We start from the raw sequence: 25,964 nt of genomic DNA on the forward strand, positions 1-25,964 counted from the left end.
GTGCACTGCTTTCGATGCATATTCATTGGGGAAATCCTGAAAACCCGACTGGAATACGGCTCTCGAGGACCAGAGTTCCCTACCCCCGCCTTAGACTAAAACACAGAGGTTCTGTCATCACAGCCTCAACCATAGAGTAGTGGGTTTTTTACCCCAACGGTTCACCTGTCAGGAGGATTTTCCTGTGTTTTAGTACATACCATAGGTAGTGGGAACAAGAGGCGATTCAACCGGTGCTCCTGAATTGTTGTACATCGCTGCATCTGTGAAAACATGGAAAGATATACAGCTAATGAAATGTCAGTCTGGCAAATGCCCAACACCTAAGTATTAAAGGTGAATATAGACATTTTTTCATGTTTTATATCCTTTGCAATATATTTAATTTCTTTAAAATTAGAAAACACCAAAACAAATGCCATGAAAACTAATGAAAACCAATATAACAAAAATAGAGGGTCATTTCATAAATAATGCACATTATTATTATTAATTTTTTTTTATTTACATGTTTTGTTTTTTTTTTGTTTTTTTTTATAAATCATGTTTATTAAGACAAGGAACAATGGGACAGCCACCGCCGTCTACAAAACATAGGTAATAACGTTGCACAAACAAAGAACATTGCAGAGAGAATGCAGTACTATACATCATCATCATAACTGAACAAAGGCAGAAACACCCCTAATCAGAGGACTGCAGCTAAAGGTGTTGAAACGCACACCCGCTAAGAGGTTAGAACAAGCTTTGAGAGCGGACAGTACGCCTCCCAGCGCCCCTCATCCATATTTCCAATTAGGAGAGACCTCCACAACCTGGATCCCCAAACGATCCATTGCTTCTTCTGATCATGCACACCTCAGACACACCAGGCAAACCAACACTCACTCCTCATTCATCTCAACGGGCTTTATTTACATGTTTTATTTCTTTTTCATGTATTTCTTTACAATCCTGCAATGACTGAGTCCCAACGTCTGGGAAGCTTCATTATTCCATCCAAGACACAGTTTTAGTTTTGCCGAATGGCTCAGGGACCGGCGGAAGAAAGCTCTACCAGAGATGCAAAACGATGTCCACACATAGGTTGTTTCAACTTTGGAAAAAGGTCGAAGTCTGGTGGACTCATGTCTGGACTGTAGGGAGCATGAGGTAACACCTCCCAGCCGTATTCGCGTAGTTTTTCAATGATGACATTCCCTATGTGCGCGCGAGCGTTGTCGTGAAGAATGAGTGGCCCAGCTAAGAGCAACAGAAGTTGGGTTTTGTGCATTTTTCTGCGCATTATTTTGCAAATAATCACGATAATACAGTGCTGTGACACTTCTTTCACATGGAACTTTGTCTGTAATGATGATGCTTTCAAGATCATAAGCAAAATTGATCATTTGTTTGACTTTTGATTGAGCTCATCAAAATTTTTTTGGCCGTGGGAAAGATGGTGCTCCCCACTCGTCATTGAAAAACTACACGAATACGGCTGGGAGGTGTTACCTCATGCTCCCTACAGTCCAGACATGAGCCCACCAGACTTCGACCTTTTTCCAAAGTGGACAGTCTCTAGCTGCACTTCCTTTTGTCTGTGTTTTTAACTCTGTTTCCAAGACCTTCTTATTTATTTGCTGATTTTCTCTCCTTCACTTTCTGCCCTACATCCGTCTTCCTTATGAGATGGCGGGGATGTCACTAGTGAAAACTAGAAGAAGTCAGAAATTGCTTTGATAAATAATATATGAACTGACTTCGCATTCAACACAAACCCCTCATTGAGCTAAGTTATGATTCTATTAATCACGTGTAAGTGATGTTCTGACAAGTATAAAACAAGTATAAGAAGAAAGGAGAAAATCCTATACTTTATATCATTTCAAGGACTGTAACAATTTTTTATTAACTAACATCCTGGCTTGAAGTGTGATCTCTACAGAAACAGTTGCAATGACTGGGAGGTAAACTCTGTTCCCATTCTAGGGGGTGCGTTCCCCCCTTGTTGAGTTTCACATTTCTGAGCAACTTAAAACATATTGATTACACTTCATAGACAGGTTTGTGTTGAATGCGAACTCAGTTCATATATTATTTATTCTACATCCATCTTCGGCATTAACTTTTAACATTCAACTTTCTTCCATTTTTCTGCTTCCTTCTCAATCTATTTTCCATGTCTTCTCCTCCTCTCCATAAATGAGTACCATCTCCTCCCTCCTTTTCTCATCAATCCTAAACAGCATTTCCTCCATCTCTTTTCCTTTCCCCACTCCTCCCATCCCTGTGCACCATCTCCTCCTTCTCTCTCCTCTTCCTGTGTTCTGACATCTCTGTTTTCCCCCTTCCTATGGTCTGGCAACTTTTTTCTCACCTTCCCATAGTTTGGCATCTCTATCCCTTCTTCCCCCTCTCCTCTCTCCCACCCCAACCTCCCTCATTCTACTTAAGAAGCTGGTCCAGGGGACTCCTGACTTGGCATTTCCTCTCCTTTCTATCCGCACTGGTCCGACATCGTCCTCACCTTCAGTCTTGCAGACACATCCATCTTTGTTGCAGGGGACTGCCAGCCTCGGCAGCAATTCTCAACCGCCACATGCGGCCCCTTTCTGTGCTTTCCTTCTGCTGCGGTCAGTCTCCAGTGATGCAACTTCCTGTTTCCGCCAGGATGAACTCTGGCAAAAGGAAAGCACAGAGCGGGGCCGCAAGTAGCTGTTGAGAATCGATGCCAGGGACGGCAACCCCCTGTAACAAAAATGGATGCGTCTGCAAGACCAGGAGAGGAAGACTTCGGACCTGCATGGATAGAAGGGGGTGGATATGTCGACCCACTAGGAGGCCCCCCCCAGAGCCTCAGGGCCCAGGGCAGCTGCCCTGTTTGCTCCCCCATAATGCTAGCCCTGTGCTGCAGCATAGTGAATGCGGGCCACATAAAATGACCAGGTGGGCCTTGTGTTTGACACATGTGCTCTAGGGAGGTACCCCGAGGACTCATGGTAGAAGCCCATGTCTCTTTACGCTCAGGTTCTACAATAGAATTCTAACATAACCCAATATCAACACATATTTAGCCACCCTCAGTTACACCAGCCACAGTCCTGGAGTAAGTGTGGCTGACTAAATACGGCAAGGATTCACGCAATTTAAAGAATACTGCGGCTAGGCTGATCTTTGTAAAAAAGTAAATTTGATCTTGTTGCTCCACTTTTGCTAAAACTTCACTAGCTTCCAATTATTTCTAGCGTCTATTTCAAACGTGCCTGCTTTACATTTAAGATCTTGCATGGCATCTTTCCTCCCTTACGTCCTCTATTTTAGAATTCTACAAGATCTGAGATTGCCAGACCTACTCAAAAACTTAAATTATCCTTTCCTGCGCTGAAAGGCGTCATCTATATTGGAAAACTAGGGAAGTGAAGTCTCTTCTTTCCAAAATTACTGAGCTCTGGAATAATTTTCCTGTCCATTTGCATGATCTAATCGAATCTAAACCTTAAGTTTATATACCGCATCATCTCCATGAGAATGGAGCTCGACACGGTTTACAAGAGCTTAAAATAGTAGGTAGAGAAGAAGAAAAAGGATTACAAGAACTTATGTGAAGAAGGGAGGAGAAAAAGGGGGGGGGGAGGATAGAGTTACAATTTGATGAAAAGCCAGGTTTTCAGTTGTTTGCGGAATAATTGAAGGGAGTCTAGGTTCCGCAACGGGATGATGAGGTCGTTCCAAAGGCCTGTGATTTTGGGCTCTCTCCGATTATTCCAAAAACATCTAAAAACTTGGCTTTTTTCAAAATTGTGATCTTCGTTCTCCTCTATATTATCCCTATCCCTATTGTATTTTTATCTTTAATTTTCTGTAAACCGTGTCGAGCTCTATTTTTATAGGGAAGATGCGGTATATAAGCTTAAGGTTTAGTTTAGTTTAGTTTAATTGGAAACCTCACCCTTGCCCTGCTCCTGTGCACACTATAAATTACTAGTAGTTTTGCCAGTAAGCGTATACCTGCGTACATATTCTAGACATTTAAATGGGCAAGGAGAGTTTAATGTATGAACCTAGATTATAGAATTGCCCTTTACATGGTTCAACTATACATTAAATTTGGGATTACTGCTAATTCATCAATCTAAAGGAAAGAAAAAGTTGCTTTTCACTGCTGATGTTCATACCTGACTGGAACGTGATCTCGCTGAACATCATCCAGGTGTCTGAGAAGTGGTACTGGCACTTGATGGCACTCGCCATGTGGTAGTGAAGTGGAACTGTCACAAAGCGAGCACTGGGGTTCGTATCATCCAGGACCAGCGCCGACGAGATAGAACTCTGTTCCCACTCGCTGCTTTCAGAGCGGAAGTAGCATTGAACTTCTCGGAAAATCTTCACTCCTCTGGCGAACATGTTATTGCAGTGTACCTGCAGGAAGGGTGACATAGGGGTATGCAAGTGAAACTAACTCCCATTATCCCACCAAGCCCGCCAACGAAACCAGGTTTCTAGGCAGCAAATCTGGCTAGTAGTCATCGAGTGAGTAAGATTTTACAGATAGGTCCAGAGGGAGGAGGGGGAGTCCTCCATAGGGAAAATGTTTAGCCATTTAAATTCAAAACATTCAGTTTCCTAGTACCTAAAAAGCATTTAAATTACAATCAATTTTTATCCACAGAATATTAAGGCTCTTGTACAAGCTCTTATGACTAGCACATTAACCTTGTAATAGAGAAACTAAATTAAGATGACTGAAATAGAAAATCAAGTGATGTTTTTGAGTTCAAATGTTTTTTCCTGATACACTTGTTGTAAGTTGTAAAAATGAATAAATATTTATTAAAAAAAAAAAAAAAAAAAGAGAGAGAGAGAAACTAACAGTAAAAACTGATCAACCAAATACAGTAAAACCTTGGATTGCAAGTAACTTGGTTGGCAAGTGTTTTGCAAGACATGCAAAACATTTTATTAAATTTTAACTTGATATACAAGCAATGTCTTGCAATACAAGTACATACAGTATACACACATCACAACTGAGCCGATGGTTCTCTCTCTCTGACGCTGCAAGAGTGCAACGACTGTTCTAAACGAGCAAAGTCTTGCAATACGAGTACATACAGTATACACACATCACAACTGAGCCAATGGTTCTTCTCTCTCTGACGCTGCAAGAGTGCAACGACTGTTCTAAACGAGCAAAGTCTTGCAATACGAGTACATACAGTATACACACATCACAACTGAGCCAATGGTTCTTCTCTCTCTGACGCTGCAAGAGTGCAACGACTGTTCTAAACGAGCAAAGTCTTGCAATACGAGTACATACAGTATACACACATCACAACTGAGCCAATGGTTCTTCTCTCTCTGACGCTGCAAGAGTGCAACGACTGTTCTAAACGAGCAAAGTCTTGCAATACGAGTACATACAGTATACACACATCACAACTGAGCCAATGGTACTTCTCTCTCTGACGCTGCAAGAGTTTAGTGATTGTTCTAAATGAGCAAGGTCTTGCAATACGAGTACATACAGTGTACACGCGTCACATCATCACAACTGAGCTGATGGTTCTTATCTCTCTGACACTATGAGTGTAGTGACTGTTCTAAACGAGCGAGGTCTTGCAATACAAGTTCGTATAATATTTTGTGTTAAAGTTTTTGGGTTGTGGAACGAATCGTCTGAGTTTCCATTATTTCCTATGGGGAAATTCGCTTTGATATACGAGTGCTTTGGACTACAACAAGCATGCTTCTGGAGCGAATTATGCTCGCAAAGCAAGTTTTGACTGTATTACCCTTTCTGTTTTGCAAGTTCTAGGCAGCAAATCTGGGACACTTTTTGCCACGGTGCTAGTTGTCATCGAGTGAGTAGGATTTTACAGATAGATCTGACCTGAGGAAGAAAGAGTTACCGTCGAAAGCTAATTATAAACTACATATAGTCTAATAAAAAAAACGGGGGGTTCCCTTTATGTTTTCGTTTTATTTCTACATATTAGCTATAACAAAGAAGTAATATGACAAAACCCAGAAGTATCCATAATTATCTGAGCAGCAGCATTTTGAGCTACTTAAAGCACTTGGATTGACGTATATGATAAACGGCAATATAAAGTATGGCAGTAATTGAAACGTCAAACAAAAACAAAAAAGGAGACCAAAAAAATATTTAAATACCTTTAAACCAAGAAGGTGCTCAGATCCAGTGAATGGAAAGAAAATCTTCAAACCGGGGACAAACCCCTGTAGGGACTTTCACAGAGTCTATCATTGCACCATCCCCGAAGGTAGAAAGGTGATTTAAAATTTAGTTCATTGTGTCAATTCTTATAAATATCCACTGGTGTAAAAGCTGTGTTCTTCTAAATAATAAACCAAGTGCAAAAAGTCCACTTAACTTAGGGTGGTTAAGAAGAAATGTCAAAACAGCGATTGCTGGCAGGGTTCTAAAGCGTTTCGCTGATAGGCTTCTTCAGAGAACCCCCTCACGCTGGATGTAACCACAAGTTTGATTCCTTCCTCACTCTTCACCCATGATTTCTTACTTCCTGTAATGTTCCTCACTCTTCACCCTTGATTTCTTACTTCCTGTAATGTTCCTCACTCTTCACCCATGATTTCTTACTTCCTGTAATGTTCCTCACTCTTCACCCTTGATTTCTTACTTCCTGTAATGTTCCTCACTCTTCACCCTTGATTTCTTACTTCCTGTAATGTTCCTCACTCTTCACCCATGATTTCTTACTTCCTGTAATGTTCCTCACTCTTCACCCTTGATTTCTTACTTCCTGTAATGTTCCTCACTCTTCACCCATGATTTCTTACTTCCTGTAATGTTCATCACTCTTCACCCATGATTTCTTACTTCCTGTAATGTTCCTCACTCTTCACCCATGATTTCTTACTTCCTGTAATGTTTCTCACTCTTCACCCATGATTTCTTACTTCCTGTAATGTTCCTCACTCTTCACCCTTGATTTCTTACTTCCTGTAATGTTCCTCACTCTTCACCCTTGATTTCTTACTTCCTGTAATGTTCCTCACTCTTCACCCATGATTTCTTACTTCCTGTAATGTTCCTCACTCTTCACCCTTGATTTCTTACTTCCTGTAACATTACAGGAAGTAAGAAATCATGGGTGAAGAGTGAGGAACATTACAGGAAGTAAGAAATCATGAGTTCCAAAAGGCTAAAATAAAGGGACAATAAAACAAAAGATGATCCAAAGATTACAAATGCCAGCATCTATTAGACTTTGAACTATTTAACTTTTGTAATCTTGTTACAGAATCGCTTTCTTGATGGGTGCCTAAGTTTCAATTATTGCTGATTAAAAAGCTTAATTCAATTGTTATTCAATTTAGATAGACCTCCATAATAGGTGCCTAGCATGAGGCGCTGGTTACAGAATTTGGGCCTGAGTGTTCTGATTATAAGCCTCCCAGGGCTGAGATCATTCATAACACCCCCGGCTAGAGAGATTTGAACCACTACCCAGAAGCCAGAGACCCTCTGACTAATAACCTCCAGATCAGAGGTCACAGGAACCAGCTTAGGTTAAAGCTAGGGTCATCATATGGTTCCAGAAAAAGGAGGACGGATCGAGACATCCAGCTTTTACTTCCATTGAAAGTAATGGAATAACGGAAGTAAAATCCGGATGTCTCAATACGTCCTCCTTTTTCTGGAGCCATATATGGTAACCCTAGTTAAAGCAAAAAGAAATGTCTCTGCTGAACTATGAAATATACCCCCCATTCTGAAATTTAAACACTGCGCTCGGTGTTACCTTCAAATACTGACCATAGTGTTTAAATCTATACCCAGATATCCAGGTTCCATTGGCATTCAGACCTGCATCCAAATACTCAGATAAAGTTAGGCCATCCTTTTCGCTGTCCTAATTCTATTTGGATAGATGTACAGTTAGCAGACTGAATATTGGGGCTAACCGAGTGACTTCTGTCTTTACCCAGGCTCTACCTCTAGACCACACCAGGACTAACCAGATAGTGCTAATGTAGTCTGCCTGGATTTTCAGCAGCTTTATCCAAATAATTCTGCTGAAAATCTGAATATGAGACTGGTCAGTGGGACTTCTCCAGGCAGGAGCTGCTTCTACCCAGGTAATCCCCACTGAGTATTGGGCCCATGGAGTATCAGCAAAGGATTCTGGGATGTTCATAATTGTATTGAGTTTTGCTCCGCTTATTACACTATGTATAAACAGGACATTGAGCAAAGTAGCTGACACACGTGATTGACCTGGTTCTCAATGGCTTGATGGACACTATAGCTACCCAAAGTACAAGCGGGGCGTGAACTATACAATCAATACAAAACCTGCACCCAGTCAGTCATCAACAGGTCACCTTGGACAGGATCGAGCCTGTAAAAAATTTCTCACTCATCAGTCTAGTATCCGTGTACTGTGGTGTACCCAATCATAACATCAGCTTATGGATACGTACAGGCAGAGATAAGAAGGAATAAAAATCCCTGAAACTGTATCTAAGACAGAGAGCTGGCTCTTTTTTTCATATCGGGTGCTTCTCTCCCCTGTGCCTGGAGTTCCTGGTGGAAATCTTGCCCTGTATGCAGTGGGGCAGTGAAAGACATTCCTGGCATTCTGGGAGCTGTGGACATTTTAAGGATGCCATAGGCCTGAGCAACTAGAGTGGTTTGGTATATTTCTTTGAAAGGACTGAGGCCTTGAAATGGTGTCACTGGCTACCCATCCAAAAAGACACAGTTCTGGGACACTCCTCAGCGACCACATAAGCCCGGAGTTATTATGTCTTTTATACCCGGGTAGCTAGCTCAAACTGTTGCAGTCCTAACTAGGTCTGGCTAAATATCCACTTAAGGCACTGACTATCAGTCATACCTGGAAAACTTCCAAGCTTCACCAAACACATGGATATTCAGTGCCAGTATGCCGATAAAGGCCAGCTATGAATATCCAGGTCTAATTCAGCTGGCAGTAGCCAACATTTAAAAACAATGCCTATTGTCGGCAACTGAATATTGACCAGACTCTATATTTCTCAATTATCTCTTTCTCCACTCATTCAAATGTGAACCTCACTCGCTTCCTATTGCTTCGGTTACATATACAATAAACAGGCATCAGACCTTCATAGCAGTGAAGTTCCTTATTCGGTCAAATTCAAACACAATTTCGACGTAGCCATTAGTGAAGCTTTCGTTCTTCCATCCTAAGTAGTCATAGCCAGGCCATACGTGGTATTCGTGTGTTTGCGTGAAATCATCTAGACCCGCAACACCATCGGTCAGCTGACCCAGTCCTTCCATCAAGCTGGTACGAAAAAGCATAGAGAAAACAGCAGTTGTCAGTTGACAAAATCACTGAGCTCTGGAACAACCTTACCTTCCCTCTTCGGAACTTGAGCTCTCTCCAAGTTTTCCGCAAACATCTGAAAACCTGGCTTTTCTCAAAAATGTAAGTCTCCCTCCAATTTAGGAATCAAGGAAACTCTTATATCTTGGCATCCCAAGTCCTCTAAATTTTCTTCACACTTCTACCTCTAACCCTCTGTTGTAGTTCTTTCCTATTTCTCCTACTGTAAACCGCGTCGAGCTCTACGAACGTGGAGATGATGCGGTATACAAACCTAAGGATTAGATTAGATTAGATTATAGGTCGGCAAGGGCAGAAAGCGTTACATGGAATATGTTCAAAATACCTGTGGGAATGTTAAAAGCAGGTTCCAGCACTTTGTAGCACTCCATGCTGGGTACCCTTTCCCATCACTGTATACCATGTGCACGCCTAGTCTCTGCTCATTTGGGCTTTGTGGCCTTGCCTCCTTCAGTGATGGCCTAACAAGAAGGAGGGACCAGCCTGCTAGGAGGGAAAAGGACTGGATCTGCCTCTGGCTGCTTCCTGTTTCCACTATGTATGTGTTTTTTTCAGCAGCAAACCCTCATCCTCTGTGGCTGATTCTCTATCTGCCTTGTGTGCTATGTGTGATTTCATCATCTTATTTAGGCTGTATGACCCAGCCACCTTCACTGGCTTCTCTGAGAAAAAGGAAACCTTTCTGGGTAGGATACCACCAGATGGCGATGTTGCTGAATGAGTGCATCAAAAGGAGTGTGACCCTTTTTTGAGCCCCTTCAGAATCCTGATGGATGAAGGACACAGCTTTGTATTAATGTTGGCCATGGGTTAAGCCGCCACCCTCGATTGAGCAATTTATGAACTGAGAACTCTCGATTGCTGCATCTCTATTATATTGCTGTAAAGTCAACATAAGTATCAATGTGCTTTTCTACAGTGGGCATATGGTACCAGCCCCGACAACATATAAAATCATACTCACATATTTACGAAGACTAGGGGACACTCGATGAAGTTACAGGGAAGTGCTCTTAAAAACAATAGGAGGACATTTTTTTTCACTCAGAATAGTTAAGCTCTGGAACGCGTTGCCAGAGGTTGTGGAAAGAGTACATAGTGTAGCTGGTTTTAAGAAAGGTTTGAACAAGTTCCTGGAGGAAAAGTCCACAGTCTGTATTAAGAAAGACATGAGGGAAGCCACTGCTTGCCCTGTTTCGGTAGCATGGAATGTTGCTACTCCTTGGGTTTTGGCCAGGTACTAGTGACTTGGATTGGCCACCGTGAGAACGGGCTACTGAGCTTGATGGACCATGGGTATGACCTAGTAAGGCTATTCTTATGTTCTTACACTAGCTCCAAAGATGGTATAAATGTCTATTTGTATTTCCACATTTATGCGCAAGGCTTATAAAATAATGCAAGCTACATATGTAGGTGCCAACATTTAGGCATGCCCATTTACGCCTGCCACAGACCATGCTGAAACGTTGGTGCATAAATGCCAACCTGCACTAGTATTCCATGTGGGTTCTTCAAAAAAGTTTCTGCACTTTCATATTTTCGCAGGAAATGGTTGGGGCTGGAGAAGTGGTAAGAGAGTGTGTCGTGGAATGTCATGTGGCTAGTCAGTCACAAAACAGGGCGATTATGTAGAAAAGTGACGTATTTTGCTTTTGAGATATTTAATAAAAAGTTGACCAGACTCTATAGTTCTCAATATCTCTTTCTCTACTCATTCAAATGAGAATCTCACTCGGTTCCTAGTGCAGAAACCTTTCGAAGATTCCTCGTATGATGGTCAAGCCTTTGATATACCGCTTTGGTTGTACCCATAGGAACGCAGTAACATAGAAACATAGAAATAGACGGCAGATAAGGGCCACGGCCCATCTAGTCTGCCCACCCCAATGACCCTCCCCTAACTTACTCTGTGAATAGATCCCACGTGTCTTTCCCATTTGGCCTTAAATCAAGCACGCTGCTGGCCTCAATAACCTGAAGTGGGAGACTATTCCAGCGATCAACCACCCTTTCAGTGAAAAAGAATTTCCTGGTGTCCCCGTGCAGTTTCCCGCCCCTGATTTTCCACGGATGCCCCCTTGTTGCCGCGGGACCCTTGATAAAGAAGATATCTTCTTCCACCTCGATGCGGCCCGTGAGATACTTGAATGTCTCGATCATTTCAAATCCATGACCCCTTTATACTGCCTTTCTGTGGTACAACCAAAGAGGTGCTTTCTCTGCCCCTAGTGGTCTCGCAATCTAAGGCCCCCTTTTATCAAGCCAAGTTAGGGGGTTTTTTTTATCGCCGGCTGTTGCGTTACAAGCTCCGACGTTCATAGGATTAAGATACTCCTCCACTCATCATTAGGTCCAGATGCTGTTATAGAAAAACACTTAACACCCCCCCCCACCCCATTTTGTCTGCATTTAGGTTCCTAAATTTTGGAAACCTATATAGAATTGTCCCCTTATTGTGCAGCAATTTTTGCATCGTGGAATGAGCGAAGGAAAAGGTGAAGAACCGGCATGGATTGTGCTTTACGGTTAATGGATCGCTGCTATTCAATGTATTTATTAATGACCTGGAAACGGGGACGAAGTGTGAAGTTATAAAATTTTGCGGATGACACTAAACTCTGTAGCAGGGTTAGAACTGCCGAAGAGTGTGAGGAACTACTCAAGGGACCTAAACAAACTGGAGGAGTGGGCGAATAAATGGCAGATGAACTTCAATGTAGGAAAATGCAAAGTCATGCATATAGGGAAAAAGAACCCGATGTTCAGCTACCAAATGGGGGGATTAGTATTAGAGGGAAGTAACCTTGAAAGAGACTTGGGTGTACTGGTGGACACAACAATGAAGTCAACGGCACAATGCGCAGCAGCCTCGAAGAAGGCAAACAGAATGTTGGGTATTATCAAGAAGGGTATTACAACCAGAATGAAAGAAGTAATCCTGCCGTTGTTTCGGGCAATGGTGCGCCTGCACCTGGAGTACTGTGTCCAGTATTGGTCACCGTACCTTAAGAAGGATATGGCAATACTTGAGAGGGTCCAGAGGAGAGCGACACGAATGATTAAGGGCATGGAAAACCTCTCACACACTGAAAGATTGGAGAGACTGGGGCTCTTCTCCCTGGAAAAGCGGAGACTCAGAGGGGACATGATAGAAACCTACAAGATCATGAAGGGTATAGAGAGAGTAGAGAGGGACAGATTCTTCAAACTTTCAAAACATAATAGAACAAGAGGGCATTCGGAAAAGTTGGAAGGGGATAGATTCAAAACAAATGCTAGGAAGTTTTTCTTTACCCAGCGTGTGGTGGACACCTGGAATGCGCTTCCAGAGGGCATAATAGGGCAGAGCATGGTATTGGGGTTCAAGAAAGAATTGGACAATTTCCTGCTGGAAAAAGGGATAGAGGGGTATAGATAGAGGGCTACTGCACAGGTCCTGGACCTGTTGGGCCACTGCGTGAGCAGACTGCTGGGCACGATGGACCTCTGGTCTGACCCAGTGGAGGCATTGCTTATGTTCTTATGTTCTTAATGCATGGTAAGTTATGTGTTAATTAAGATGGCAGATACTGTGGTGCAGATAACACCATCTGTATAAGTATAGCTAAATGCCATTCAGCTAATGTGTTAACGAAATGCAAATTGCTGGAAATGCTCCAACAGTTAATACAGAAGCTTTGTAGTACCATGGGTTAATTTTGGCCGTAAACCTACAGTAATCACATAGTATAGCACTTTAGTAAACAGGCCTCAGATGATTGAGAATGCAGCTGCTCAGACGGCCCCCAGTTGCCATCTGAAGAAGTATTTATCTCCCTATTTAAATAATATTCACTGGCTGCCTTTTATGAGCCATATTAAATTTAAGACGGGTTATTTGATCTTCACAGTATTTCCTGAATTTGGCTCAAGGTATCTAAAAGAGTGATTGCTCCCATTGAAACATAGAAGATGACGGCAGAAAAGGGCTACAGCCCATCAAGTCTGCCCACTCTGCTTACCCACCCCCTGTCTATGCCCCAATGACCCAATTTCCTTATCTTGACCCTCGTAGGGATCCCACATGGGTATCCCATTTATTCTTAAAGTCTGGCACGCTGTCTGCCTCGATCACCTGCACTGGAAGCTTGTTCCAATGATCAACCACTCTCTCTGTGAAGAAATACTTTCTGGTGTCGCCATGAAATTTTCCGCCCCTGAGTTTGAGCGGGTGCCCTCTTGTGGCCGAGGGTCCCTTACACCCAATTCATGTCTTCATGTCCTAAAAGACCAATTTACTGAAGATATCAGTCGTTTAAGGTGATTTATTCCAATTGCCATACAAAAAGGGAATTATAATAATTTTAAATGATTTGGGGGCCATTAACAAATTATTGCAATGAATAGACATCATTTTCCTAATGAAAGTACATTTACATGTAGGGGGAGGGTAAATAGTTATTTTAAAGGTTTGATTAATAGGTTGAATTATAATATATAAATGATATTTTGAATTAAATTACTTGTGGGAAGTGTGGTTGGGGGGGAATAAATTCATGTATGTAAAATCATAATTGTATGAATATCAAGTGATATGTAACAGTTAATATGATGTAATATTGTGCACTTGTTGTAAGATGGAAAAATGAATAAAGAATTTTTAAAAAAAAGGTGATATATTCAGAAGCTGCCACAAGTCAACCAGTTCACCAAAATTCTAGAATAATCTTCCAAGGGAGATTAGATTGGTTGTAGATTATTTCCCTTTGAAGATGGTTGGTTATTCAGGCATTTGACTATATATTTATTTTTTTCATGTATTATTCCTTTTAGATTTGTTGGTTTTAATCATGTTTGAGGTATGATTGTGATTACAAATGTGTTTCCTGGTTGCATTTGTATTTCCTGTATGCCCTTTGTTGCTTTGGTTGACCTCAATAAGCATGATATAAAAAAAACCAAACCCAAATGTGTTTAGCAATGTTTTATTATCGATATAGATACTTGTAGCAAATTGTGCTTGTTTCCTAGATTTATTTTGAGGTTTATGGTTTGATGTTCTGTATCGTGATAGTTTACTTTGCCATGGGTGTTGTGGTGATTTCTATACATAAGTCTAACAAAAATAAATAAACGTTGGAGAATTTTTGGAAATTTGCTGTATTTGATAGGACTCTACTAAAATCATTGGCAGAAAAGCAAGGAAAACAAACCTGAAACCTATCAGGACTAGACAGACTTGGGAGCAATGCTGAGGCGGCCTACTCAAGTAGAGAGAGAAAGGGTTGGGCAGCTACTGTTACCATGGCAGCCAATACCAAGCTACAAGCAGCATAAGGGCACATCTTGGAGAGTGCCCCTTCCGGTATTAGTTCCTAAACTTACTAAGATAATTACATTATCTGGGGAGGGGGCTAGAAGTATTGCGTTCAATTCTGGTCACTTTATCTCAAGAAAGATGTAGCGGAACTAGAAAAGGTTCAAAGAAGAGCAACCAAGATGATAAAGGGGATGGAACTCCTTTTGTATGAGGAAAGACTAACAACATTAAGGCTCTTCAGCTTGGAAAATAGATGGCTGAGGGGAGATATGATTGAAATCTACAAAATCTTGAGTGGTGTAGAAGGGGTACAAGTGGATCGATTTTTTTTTACTCCGTCAAAAATTACAAAGACTAGGGGACACTCAAAGTTGCAGGGAAATACTTTTAAAACCAATAGGAGGAAATATTTTTCACTCAGAGAATAGTTAAGCTCTGGAACAAGTTGCCAGAGGTTGTGGTAAGAGCGGATAGCGTAGCTGGCTTTAAGAAAGATTTGGACAATTTCCTGGAGGAAAAGTCCATAGTCTGTTATTGAGAAAGACTTGGGGGAAGCCACTGCTTTCCCTGGATTGGTAGCATGGAATGTTGCTATTCTTTGGGTTTTGGCCAGGTACTAGTGACCTGGATTGGCCACTGTGAGAATGGGTTACTGGGCTTGATGGACCCAGTAAGACTATTCTTATGTTCTTAAGAAGATATAAAAGAATAAGTAACATAAAAAAAAATACTGAAGGAGACCGTAATGTAACAGCATAACGTAATGTGCTTAAACACTGACCTTTTGCTTCTGAAAGCCTGAGCAAATGAGAGCCACCAACTTGTCCCAATAAGCAGAACCAGTCTATAGAAACAAAGTCTAGCTCTGTATGCATGCGAATGAGCAGATCCTGGACTGGGACAGCCTCTCTGTGTAAACCTTGATCAGCTGGAAACACTAGAGGAATATACAGTAAAACTTTGGATTGCAAGTAACTTGATTTGCAAGTGTTTTGCAAGAAAATCAAAATATTTGATTAAATTTTAACTTGATATACAAGCAATGTCTTGCAATACAAGTACATACAGTATACACACATCACAACTGAGCCGATGGTTCTTCTCTCTCTGACGCTGCAAGAGCGTAGTGACTTACAGTCTACGGCCCAGAAATATCAAAGACGAAACATGTTAATCTAACCATGTATTTTTGAATGAGTATAACTTATGAGCAGACTGGATGGACCATTCAGATCTTTATCTGCCGTCATTTACTATGTTACTATGACTGTTCTAATCAAGCAAAGACTTGCAATACGAGTACTTATAGTATTTTGTGCTAAAGTTTTGGGATTGTGGAACGAATCGTCTGAGTTTCCATTATTTCCTATGGGGAAATTCGCTTTGATATACGAGTGCTTTGGATTAAAAGCATGCTTCTGGAATGAATTATGCTCGCAAACCAAGGTTTTACTGTATATATTTTCCACACAGACCTAGCTCCCTTAGCTGAATCCTTCTATGAGAGAGGGAACCGCAGAGACACTGTTCATGCTACATGAGATTGGAGTGAAAATGGCAGACTGGAGGTATAGAAGGTACTAACTGAATAGGACAAATATAAAAACTGAAACCCAAATGATTAAATCATTCACATGATGGAGGATGAAATGGATCCCCTTCTTTTGCACACGTAATCTGTATCTTTGGTGGAATAACTATGGATAATGGTGGACATTTCTTATTAATTCTCTTCTAAGCTCCAACCAATGACCACACATGCACCACAGGAAAAGACCAGCTCCAACACATGCAACAGCTTTTCTTCTGTGGAACATTTTTCTTCTTAGCAACATACCTGTAACCAATAGCCCCATCATAGATGGAATCATTCAGAGAGATGACAGATCCTCCAGGCAGTATGTACTGCTGACCAGAAGGAGCATTGTATGACACCAAACCATCTGTAATGCAACACCAGAGACTCTTTAATATCCAGAGAATATCAGGCCGGTGGGGCAGAAAGTACAAATTAAACGTGATAGGCCAATATGAAGATCTCGTTCCTTCATAGCTAAATTTGGCATTTTAATAGGAATTTCAAGAGTAAAGGGTCCTTATGTGAAGATGGCGAGAAAAAAGGTTCAGGGGAAACATGAGAACATATGGATCAGTGTTCATGTTTACCAGCAGCCAATGCAATGATTCCCAAACTTGTCCTGGGTGAACTCCTGCCAGTCAGGTTTTCAGGATATCAATTTGCATACACTGCTTCCACTGCGTGCACATTTCCCTCATGTATATGGTGGACATTCTGAAAACCTACCTGGCAAGGGGGGTTCCCTCAGGACAAGTCTGAGAACCTCTAAACTTTCCTATCCCTAGATTTTTGGCCCTTATTCAGACCGTACCCAGCTGAAAATCAGGGCAGAGGTAGGGTGGGTTATGAAATTATCTGAAGAGCAGAGGTAAAAGTTATAAATCCAAGGCCTACCCGATATCAGCCCAAAACTAAGGGGCTGATTCTATAAAGGGTGCCTAATTTAACTGGCAAAATACCCTTAATAGGCTCAATAATTGCTAAAAAAAATTTTAGTCGGGCGATCGGCGCCCATCGCATGGTGCTTAGCGGCACCTAATACTTAAGTGGCCATTTCTATGGGTGAAGCATGATTCTCCAAAAACCTGCCTTCTCTTCTATGAAAATGCGCTAGTGGTTTGTAGCGCAGAGAGCCATGCTGAATGGCCTATGAGCATCGGGAGCAGTGTGGGCCATTCAGCGCGGCTCCCTGCGCTAGAAACTGCTAGTTTCGTAGAAGAGGGGGTTAGGTGAAATGTAGGCCTTTAAAACCCTTGCCTACTTTCAGGCACCTATATTTTTTACATAGGCGTCGCTAGCCACGATTCTGTACATGGCGCCCGAGTGTGACTGACACGTGGCCAGTGCCATTTATAGAATCATCCCCTAAATGTACCATATACGGTATACTTACCGAAAATTAACCGTACTGCTGTATTTTGCACCACTAAACTATACTAAACTAAACCTTAAGTTTCTATACCGCATCATCTCCACGGATGTGGAGCTCGGCACGGTTTTCAAGAACTTAAAATATAGGAAGAAAAGGAACTCCGTATGTTATATATATAAAATGGAAAGAATCATTGCTTTACAGAAAGGAAATTATACTAATTTTAAAAAGATTTGGGGGCCATTGATTGCATATTCAAATGATTAGACACCTTTATACATAAAGAGTATTATTAATGAAGGGTGGGGGGTATACAAGATGTGATTTGAATGAATTCATTATTGTTGTTGGGAGGGAAGGGGGTATTTCTGTACTTCAGATAATATTGGATAAGAATTTCAAGTGATTTATATGAATTATCTGATATAATATTGTACACTTGTTAAAAGATTTGAAAATGAATAAAGATTTAAAAAAAAAAAAAAAAGATTTTCTTATAGGCGCCCAAGTACTACAACTTAACACTGGATCTGCGGCATATAGTTAAAATTTTAAACTGAATAAATTACCTCACAAAAAGAAGAGAAAAACACCTCAGAAACCATCAAGGCCAGACACTAAAAGATCTAGGCTGAACCCGTTTCCAATATCATTTGTAGGTCACAAAAAAACCTCCTTTAAATAATCCAAATGTGTGTCAGAATATTTGTATGCCAACACATTTTAATTTCTACTGTGAGAGTATAAATTTTTCCTTTCTGTGTGGTCATTTATTCCATAGATCTAGTGTCAAGCGGTGTATAAGAAACATGGTTGAAAAGTCAGGATGCGTCCAATTTCAAAATGCATCTATGCATGGTAATAAGGATAGCTTTTCCCTTTATTTGTCAATTTTAAGCGTTCTCCAGGATAAGATTTTAGATTTACATTTAATGACATTTATATCTCAATGGCCACGAATTTGGTCTTGGAGAATGAGATGTACAGTGTCTGCATCTATGAGACAAACTTGGTTCTTTTTGTTACATAGAACATTTGGGACCCCAGTTCGATTACAAAAGTTGGACAGCTCTAAGTCTAATAGATGCTGGCATTGTAATCTGGAAGCAGGGACTCTAGATCATTTAATATATTTTTGTCCCTGTATCATGGCCATTTGGAAATCAATTTGGTCTCAAGTCAATTGTTTATTAGAAAACCATGTAGCTCTATCATATGATAAAATTCTATTTGGGACGTCAATGAGAATAAAAAGTCAAATTTCATCAAGCAATAATAAACTTTTATTAATAATGACAGGAGTTGCCATTCAACATATCACTAGAAATTGGAAAAATTACACTAGACTTAATTACACCTTCTGGTGGAATTCGTTGTGCCATATATACAAAATGGAAAGAACAACTGCCATGCAAAAAGGGAATTATAATATTTAAAAAAAGATTTGGGGGCCATTAGACACCATTTTACACTGAAAGTATAATTATAATAATGGGAGGGGGGTGATATATAGTTATATTATAGGTTTTATCAATATTTATGAATATAACACATGTATATTTTTGATTATAATATTTGTGGAAAGGGTGGGTGGGGGAGGGAGATAATTTATGTATTTAAGATGACAATAGAAAGAATTTCAAGTGATGTGTATGATTCAATTGATGTAATATTGTGTACTTGATGGAAGATGAAAAATGAATAAAGAATTGGAAAAAAAAAATGACATTTATATCCCACAGTCGCCTATTATAGTTCAATGTGGCTTACAATGAAATAATTTACATCAAAAATGATCAAACCCAGGTAGTAACAAAATATAAACTTGTTATCTGTCTTAAATTTGATCAAATAGCTCAGGAAGGTATCTACAAAATAGAGAGATATTTATCATTTTCCAGATCAATTTAAAATCAGAGTAAGGACAAATATCTGCAAAATAAAAATGTTTTCAGCATTTTTCTAATGATTGTCCTGATATCTTATTTCCCTAGGCAATAAATTTTCCTACCGCTGCCTAAAATTGGGCGCGATTTATAGAATTTGCCTCTATATGTACAATATACAGTCTTTAAAACATTAAAGGCATCATGTATGCAGGTAAATTAGGGAATTCCCTTTTCTTCAAATTCACTGAGCTTTGGAACAACCTGTCCCGCTGCGGAACCTCGGCTCATTCCAATTATTCCGAAAGCATCTGAAAACCTGGCTTTTCTCCAAAACGTAAAGTTATCTATTTAAAATGTAAAGCTAGCTAATCCTCTTCATAACCTCTAATTTCTTATTATGACCTTCCCTCATTTATTGAATTACCTGTAAACCGTGCCGAGTTCTATCTTTATGGAGATGATGCGGTATACAAACTTAAGGTTTAGTTTAGTTTCTCTTCCTCTCTCTCTTTTTTTTTCTCTCTCTCTCTTCTTCTTTTTTTCTGTCTCTCTCTTCCTCATTCTCTCTTTTCTCTCTTCCTCTCTCTTTCTTTCTCTCTCTCTCTCTCTTCCTCTTTTTTCTGTCACTCTCTTCCTCATTCTCTCTTTTCTCTCTCTCTCTTCCTCTTTTTTCTGTCTCTTCCTCATTCTCTCTTTTTCTCTCTCTCTTCCTCTCTTTTTTTTATCTATTCCTCTCTCTTTTTTTCTCTCTCTCTTCCTCTTTTTTCTGTCTCTCTCTTCCTCATTCTCTCTTTTTTTTTTCTCTCTCTCTCTCTCTCTTCCTCTCTCTTTTTTTCTCTCTCTCCTCTCTTTTATCTATTCCTCTCTCTCTTCCTCTCTCTTTTTTTCTCTCTCTCTTCCTCTTTTTTCTGTCTCTCTCTTCCTCATTCTCTCTTTTTTTTTTTCTCTCTCTCTCTTCCTCTCTCTTTTTTTCTCTCTCTCCTCTCTTTTATCTATTCCTCTCTCTCTTTTTCTCTCTCTCTTCCTCTCTCTCTTTTTTTCTCTCTCTCTTCTTTTTTTCTCTCTTTCTCATTAAAGGCATCATATATGCAGGTAAATTAGGGAAATCCCTTTTCTTCAAATTCACTGAGCTTTGGAATAACCTCCCTGCCCCGCTCATTCCAATTATTCCAAAAGCATCTGAAAACCTGGCTTTTCTCCAAAACGTAAAGCTATCTATTTAAAATGTAAAGCTAGCTATCATCCTCTTCATAACCTCTAATTTCTTATTATGACCTTCTCTCATTTACTGAATTACTTGTAAACCGTGCCGAGCTCTATCTTTATGGAGATGATGCGGTAGACAAACTTAAGGTTTAGTTTAGTTTAAAGAAACAGTCCTTACAATTGTTTAACACTTATTCTTTGGTGTTTTTATATGTATGAATTTATTTCCTGATTTGAAATTCACCTTGAACCTTTTTCTAAGCAGAATACAAGTTCTGAATAAAATGAAATGAAATATGAAAGGAGTAAAAGAGATACAGGAGAAGGCAAGAACGAAGCTGAGAAGGAGTGAGGCATTATGGGAATGTAGTCCTCACCCAGCCAGACACAGCCATACAGCTCTACTCTCAGGCAGACATTCATGGAGTGGTCAGTCACTGGGATGAAACGGATGAATCTAGCCACAATGGGAGGCTCCAGGTCCTTCAGTACAATGTCATAAGGGTTTGCATTTCCATCAATAACCTGAATAAAAGTAAGCACATAGCAAATTAAGAACTTATTGAAGAGACATCTGTTCTGTAACATGAAATACCGTATTTTTTGCTTCATAAGATGCACTTTTTCCACCCCTAAAAAGGGGATGGAAAAGGTGGGGGGTGTCTTATGGAGCGAATACACCTCCGCCCTCCACCCCTAGCGTTCTGCTGCTGCTCGTTGCCCCTCTCCCCCTCCCACGCTGCTAGTGCTGCTCGCCGCCATCTTACCCGCTCGCCACCGCAGAAAAGGAAGAGAAGGGCAGCCGGTGTGCAATCAGGCCCTCAAGTCTTCCCCTCTGATGCCAGAGAGAAGATCTGGGCCAGCCAATTGCTGGATACATTTGTTAATGATGGCGTTTTATTTTTCTACACAGCGCTTTCAACTATCAGTGCAAGATTAAATGAACTATTTTATGTGAACTTTTTCATTCCAATACAAGATTTGCGAGACTCCTGAGGCAGGCTCTTTTGGCTGAAACTTGTACATGTCGAGTCGTTGAATGTTTTATTGAAGAAATAAAGGGTGTTTGTGAAATACATTGAGTTCAGCAGTCTCCTTTGGACTTTTCCACTCCTTTGCGTTTGCGTTTTGTGAATGTAGATTTGACTCTCCTGTTCTAGAAGGATTTCTAACAAACAGAATATACAGCGTAAAAATTAATGAAGAAAGATCGGAAGAATGGTCAGCATCAAGTGGAGTACTCTAAGGCTCACCACTCTCCCTAATACTTTACTGATGTCAACATTTGTTAGGTGCCATCGACTTGAGTTCAAGTCCTAGTGACTTGATGAACATCATCAAGTTTTCATGGCAGAATACAGAAGTAGATTGCTGGGCCTTTCTTCTGCACAGTATAAATTTGATGTTGTCACATCAAACGCAATCCTCGGCCTGCAACACTGCCCAGATGGGTAATACATCATTAGTCTGACATCTCCACTGAAACCTGTCCACCTTGGGAGACCCTGCTCATAGTGAAACTATCAACGGCATAACTTTCAGCTTCTCAGAAGTGCGCACGCCTCAGTGGCATGACAAGCCCATGTAGAATGACTGGAGGTCAACACCAGGACACTTCTTAAACAAGAAAGACTTTATGTCTCCTATACAGATGATATTACAATACGCATTTCTTTCTACAGGAAAGAAAACGAGATCAACAAATCAGAAGAGGAAGTCACTCAACTAGTTGCCAACTGGGCCGACAACATGAAACTGAAACTAAATTAACCAAATTTTACTGATAAACCCACCCAGAATTACCATCAATGATACTCAAATAACACCCCACTGAAGCTGGAATCAGAACGGAGAATTCTAGGGATTATATGTGACAAGAACCTTTCCTGAGAGGCACAAATATGAACATTAACCAAGAGAATATTCACAACACTGAGTAAACTGAGACAAATCTGGCATCGCATCACCAAATGTGCTAGGAAGTGGTCTTATAGGTGTCCAGTGTTTTGCTGTTATCTTTAGATTAGTTTCCCTTTTTCTATTGCGTATTATAAAGTCTACTTGATGACCTTTATTGTGGGTTTTTGAAAGGATAGGATCTCTAGATCTATGTCTTCCAGGAATGAGAGAAACTCTTAAGGTGTCTTTGTCTTCTATTTTTTCTAAGTGTATGTTCAAATCTCCTGCGAATAGAATAGTGTTGTCTTGCAGCATTAGATTGATTAGGAAGATATTGAAGTGGTCTTTGGCTTCTATCCATTTCCCTGATGGGCAGTAGCAGAAAGCGCAGATTCATTTGGGGGTTTTTTTAGGGAGGGGTCTTTTATTTCGCATGCTATGATTTCCAGTGATTCTGAGAGGTAATCATTGGTTATGGCAACTTCAAAAGAGTTCTTATAGATGATTGCTACACCTCCTCCTCTTTTTTTCCCCTTTCTGCATAAATGTAGTATTTTATAACCGGCTGGAAGAAGGTCTCATTTTCCTACAGACAGTCAATATTCTATTCTCAGGATCCTAACTTTGCTAAGGACGTTTACTCACCTGCTTTCCATGTCTGTTTTTCCAGGAGATCCAGCGGGTCCCATCGCGACTGTACTTTAACTTAAACTTCTGGGCAAACTCATTCCCATGACCACCTGCGTGGCGGCCCTGAGTTCCCACTAATGTGACAAAATGCAGACCACGCAAATCAATCTGTAGAAACTCCTTCAGATCATTAGGCTCCACAGGGACCTCAGGACACCAAGCTCCATCTCCCTCTTCTGAATCCAGCCTGATGAAATCGGGGATGGAAGATAAATGAGAAAATATGTTTATTAAAAACTTTCTATACCACATAACAACCTAAAAAAGGATCCAAGCGGTGTACAATATATAATACACATTTATCAAGAAAGGAACTCCATTTAAAAATAGGATAGAAAAAAGCAAAAGTTAAAAATTTTGTTTGTTGGTTGGTTTTTTCCCCCTAAAATACTAAGCAATCAAGATCTCCATAATAATAATTCTAAAAGCAATTCTAATAAAAACAGACAATCAAATCTCACTAAACCATAATTAATACATACGGTTAAAAAATTGTTTTCCCGTATCAAAAATTAATCACTATATAAATACAGATTACAGTCTCAAACTCAATTCTTCAATTTGCGAAAGCCAATTGAAAAAAAAATGCGCTTTTAGGTGTCTTTTAAAGTTTATGTATGATTTTTTTTTTTTTCTCAAATCTATGGGCAAATTATTCCGTAACCACAGAACTAGTTAAAAGAACGCGCAATCTCTAGTTGACGCAAATGTGCCTTCGAGATATGAGGAACGACTACCCTATTGTCATTCAAAGATCGTAATAGACGTCTTGGGGCATAAAATAACACCAGGTTAGCTGAAATAATGCTCTATGTGCCAACATCAAGATCTTAAATTTGTTCCTAAATGCCATTGGTAGCCAATGGGATTTTAGATACAGAAGTGTCACATGATGCACGAATATATGCAGATCTAGCATCTTTGTCCATCTCTGCTTATTTTTCTGATGAACCCCTTCCCATCATCAATCTCTCTACTTTCTCATTCCTGTCTCTCCCCTTCCCCTCCTCTAATCTCCCTGCCAGCTGTTTCCTTTCTTTTTTCCTTCTCCCTTCCCTCCTCCTCCTATCCAGCAGTAACTCTCTTCCCTGCCCTTTCTCTCCTCCCCTCCCAGCAGCATCTCTCCTTCTCCTTCCCTCCAGGTCCAGTAGCAGCTGTCCCTTTATTTTCCCTTGTCCAGTAGCTTCCCAGACTCCTTTCCCTCCTCCTCTCCCAGCAGCATCTCTCCTTCTCCCTCCCTCCAGGTCCATTAGCAGCTGTCCCTTTTTTCCCTTGTCCAATAGCCATGTCTAATAATCTAATCGCAGTGTTTTGCACTGTTTCTAAACGTTTCGGCTGTCCCAACCCAATACCTGCATATACTAAATTACCATGATCTAACTTTGACAATGCAAAGGCGTGAATTAACATATGCAATGATTTCTCATCTAAAAAATCTCTAATAGCTCTAAGCTGTCTTAATGCCCCAAACCCTTTAGCGACAACGGATGAAACCTGCTCCTCAAAAGTGCATAACACTGTACAAATTATGGGTCTCAGGAGTTTGGTTTGGATGGTAATAATACACGTAGTTGCATAATGTAAAACAGGTATTGTATACTATAGCTACGTCTTTCTAAAACTATCAACCAGAATCTGGATTGTGCAAAGTTGTTAGGTATACGAGAGGATCAGTACTAGCTAAAAAGACAGTTTTACCCTCTAGAATTTATTTTCTATTTCTGTGTCTCTGTCAATTGCTAAAAGTCATTCTGGATTCTGCCAAAGAGAAACTCTTTAGTCATTGGTGTATCAAATTTTGGTCTAAATGTAGTGTCACATGGAGAGCTTCTAGCTTAGCCCTTTAAAACAGGAACTTAGCACTAAACTCCTTTAGTGTTTCAACTTTAAACTCCATGAATAAGCAGGGCACTGATGCACTATATTTAAAAACTAGTCTTTAAGCCCGTTACATTAATGGGTGCTAGAGATGTCTGTCTGTCTGGGTTTTTTCCTTTGTTTCTCTCTCCTTGGACGCTGTCTGTCTGTCATTCGTTCTGCTGTGTCTCTCCCTGGCCCCCTGCCTACCTGTATTTCTCTGTTGCACCATGCCTGCCTGTATCTCCGTGGCCCCCTTCTGTGTCCCCCCCTTCCCAGAGCAAAGCATGATTGTTTTGTGCCCCCCAGAACACCCCCTCCAGAAGCCCCCTTTCCCTCTCCTCTTGTTGTGCCATGCCTGCGTGCTCCGTGGCCCCCTTCTGTTCCCCCCCCCTGATGATTGCTGTCTGCTCCCAGCACACCCCTCCCCCAAAGCAGCCCCCTTTCCCTCTCCCCTGGTCCTCTATTCTACCATGCCTGCATGCTCCATGGCCCCCTTCCCCCCAAAGCAGCCCCCCTTTCCCTCTCCCCTGGTCCCCTGTTCTACCATGCCTGCATGCTCCGTGGCCCCCTTCCCCCCAAAGCAGCCCCCTTTCCCTTCCCCTGGTCCCCTGTTCTACCATGCCTGCATGCTCTGTGGCTCCCTTCCCCCAAAGCAGCCCCCTTTCCCTCTCCCCCTGGTCCCCTGTTGTGCAATGCCTGCCTACTCTGTGGCCCCCCCTTCCGTTTCCACCCCCTCCCATTCTTACCCTCCCTCCATGCCTCCAACTGGAACTGGTCTTCTCGGCGCAGATCGTCGTGCAGC

General features: G+C 40.9%; 1 protein-coding gene across 1 annotated transcript in view; it reads right to left on the bottom strand.

Annotated features, from left to right (window-relative positions):
• The window catches only part of DDR2 (discoidin domain receptor tyrosine kinase 2), an 88,206-nt gene that overhangs the window by 27,815 nt on the left and 34,427 nt on the right, over window positions 1-25,964 (bottom strand). The window contains exons 4-9 of the mRNA XM_033961168.1: window positions 23,258-23,489; window positions 21,091-21,238; window positions 16,505-16,610; window positions 9,119-9,302; window positions 4,158-4,401; window positions 201-263 (exon numbers count right to left, since the gene is read on the bottom strand). Coding sequence (XP_033817059.1) covers window positions 201-263; window positions 4,158-4,401; window positions 9,119-9,302; window positions 16,505-16,610; window positions 21,091-21,238; window positions 23,258-23,489 — 977 coding nt within the window. The remainder of the gene's footprint in view (window positions 1-200; window positions 264-4,157; window positions 4,402-9,118; window positions 9,303-16,504; window positions 16,611-21,090; window positions 21,239-23,257; window positions 23,490-25,964) is intronic.

This window comes from Geotrypetes seraphini, chromosome 10 (assembly GCF_902459505.1).
Source record: "Geotrypetes seraphini chromosome 10, aGeoSer1.1, whole genome shotgun sequence".
NCBI classification, from domain to species: Eukaryota; Metazoa; Chordata; class Amphibia; order Gymnophiona; family Dermophiidae; genus Geotrypetes; species Geotrypetes seraphini.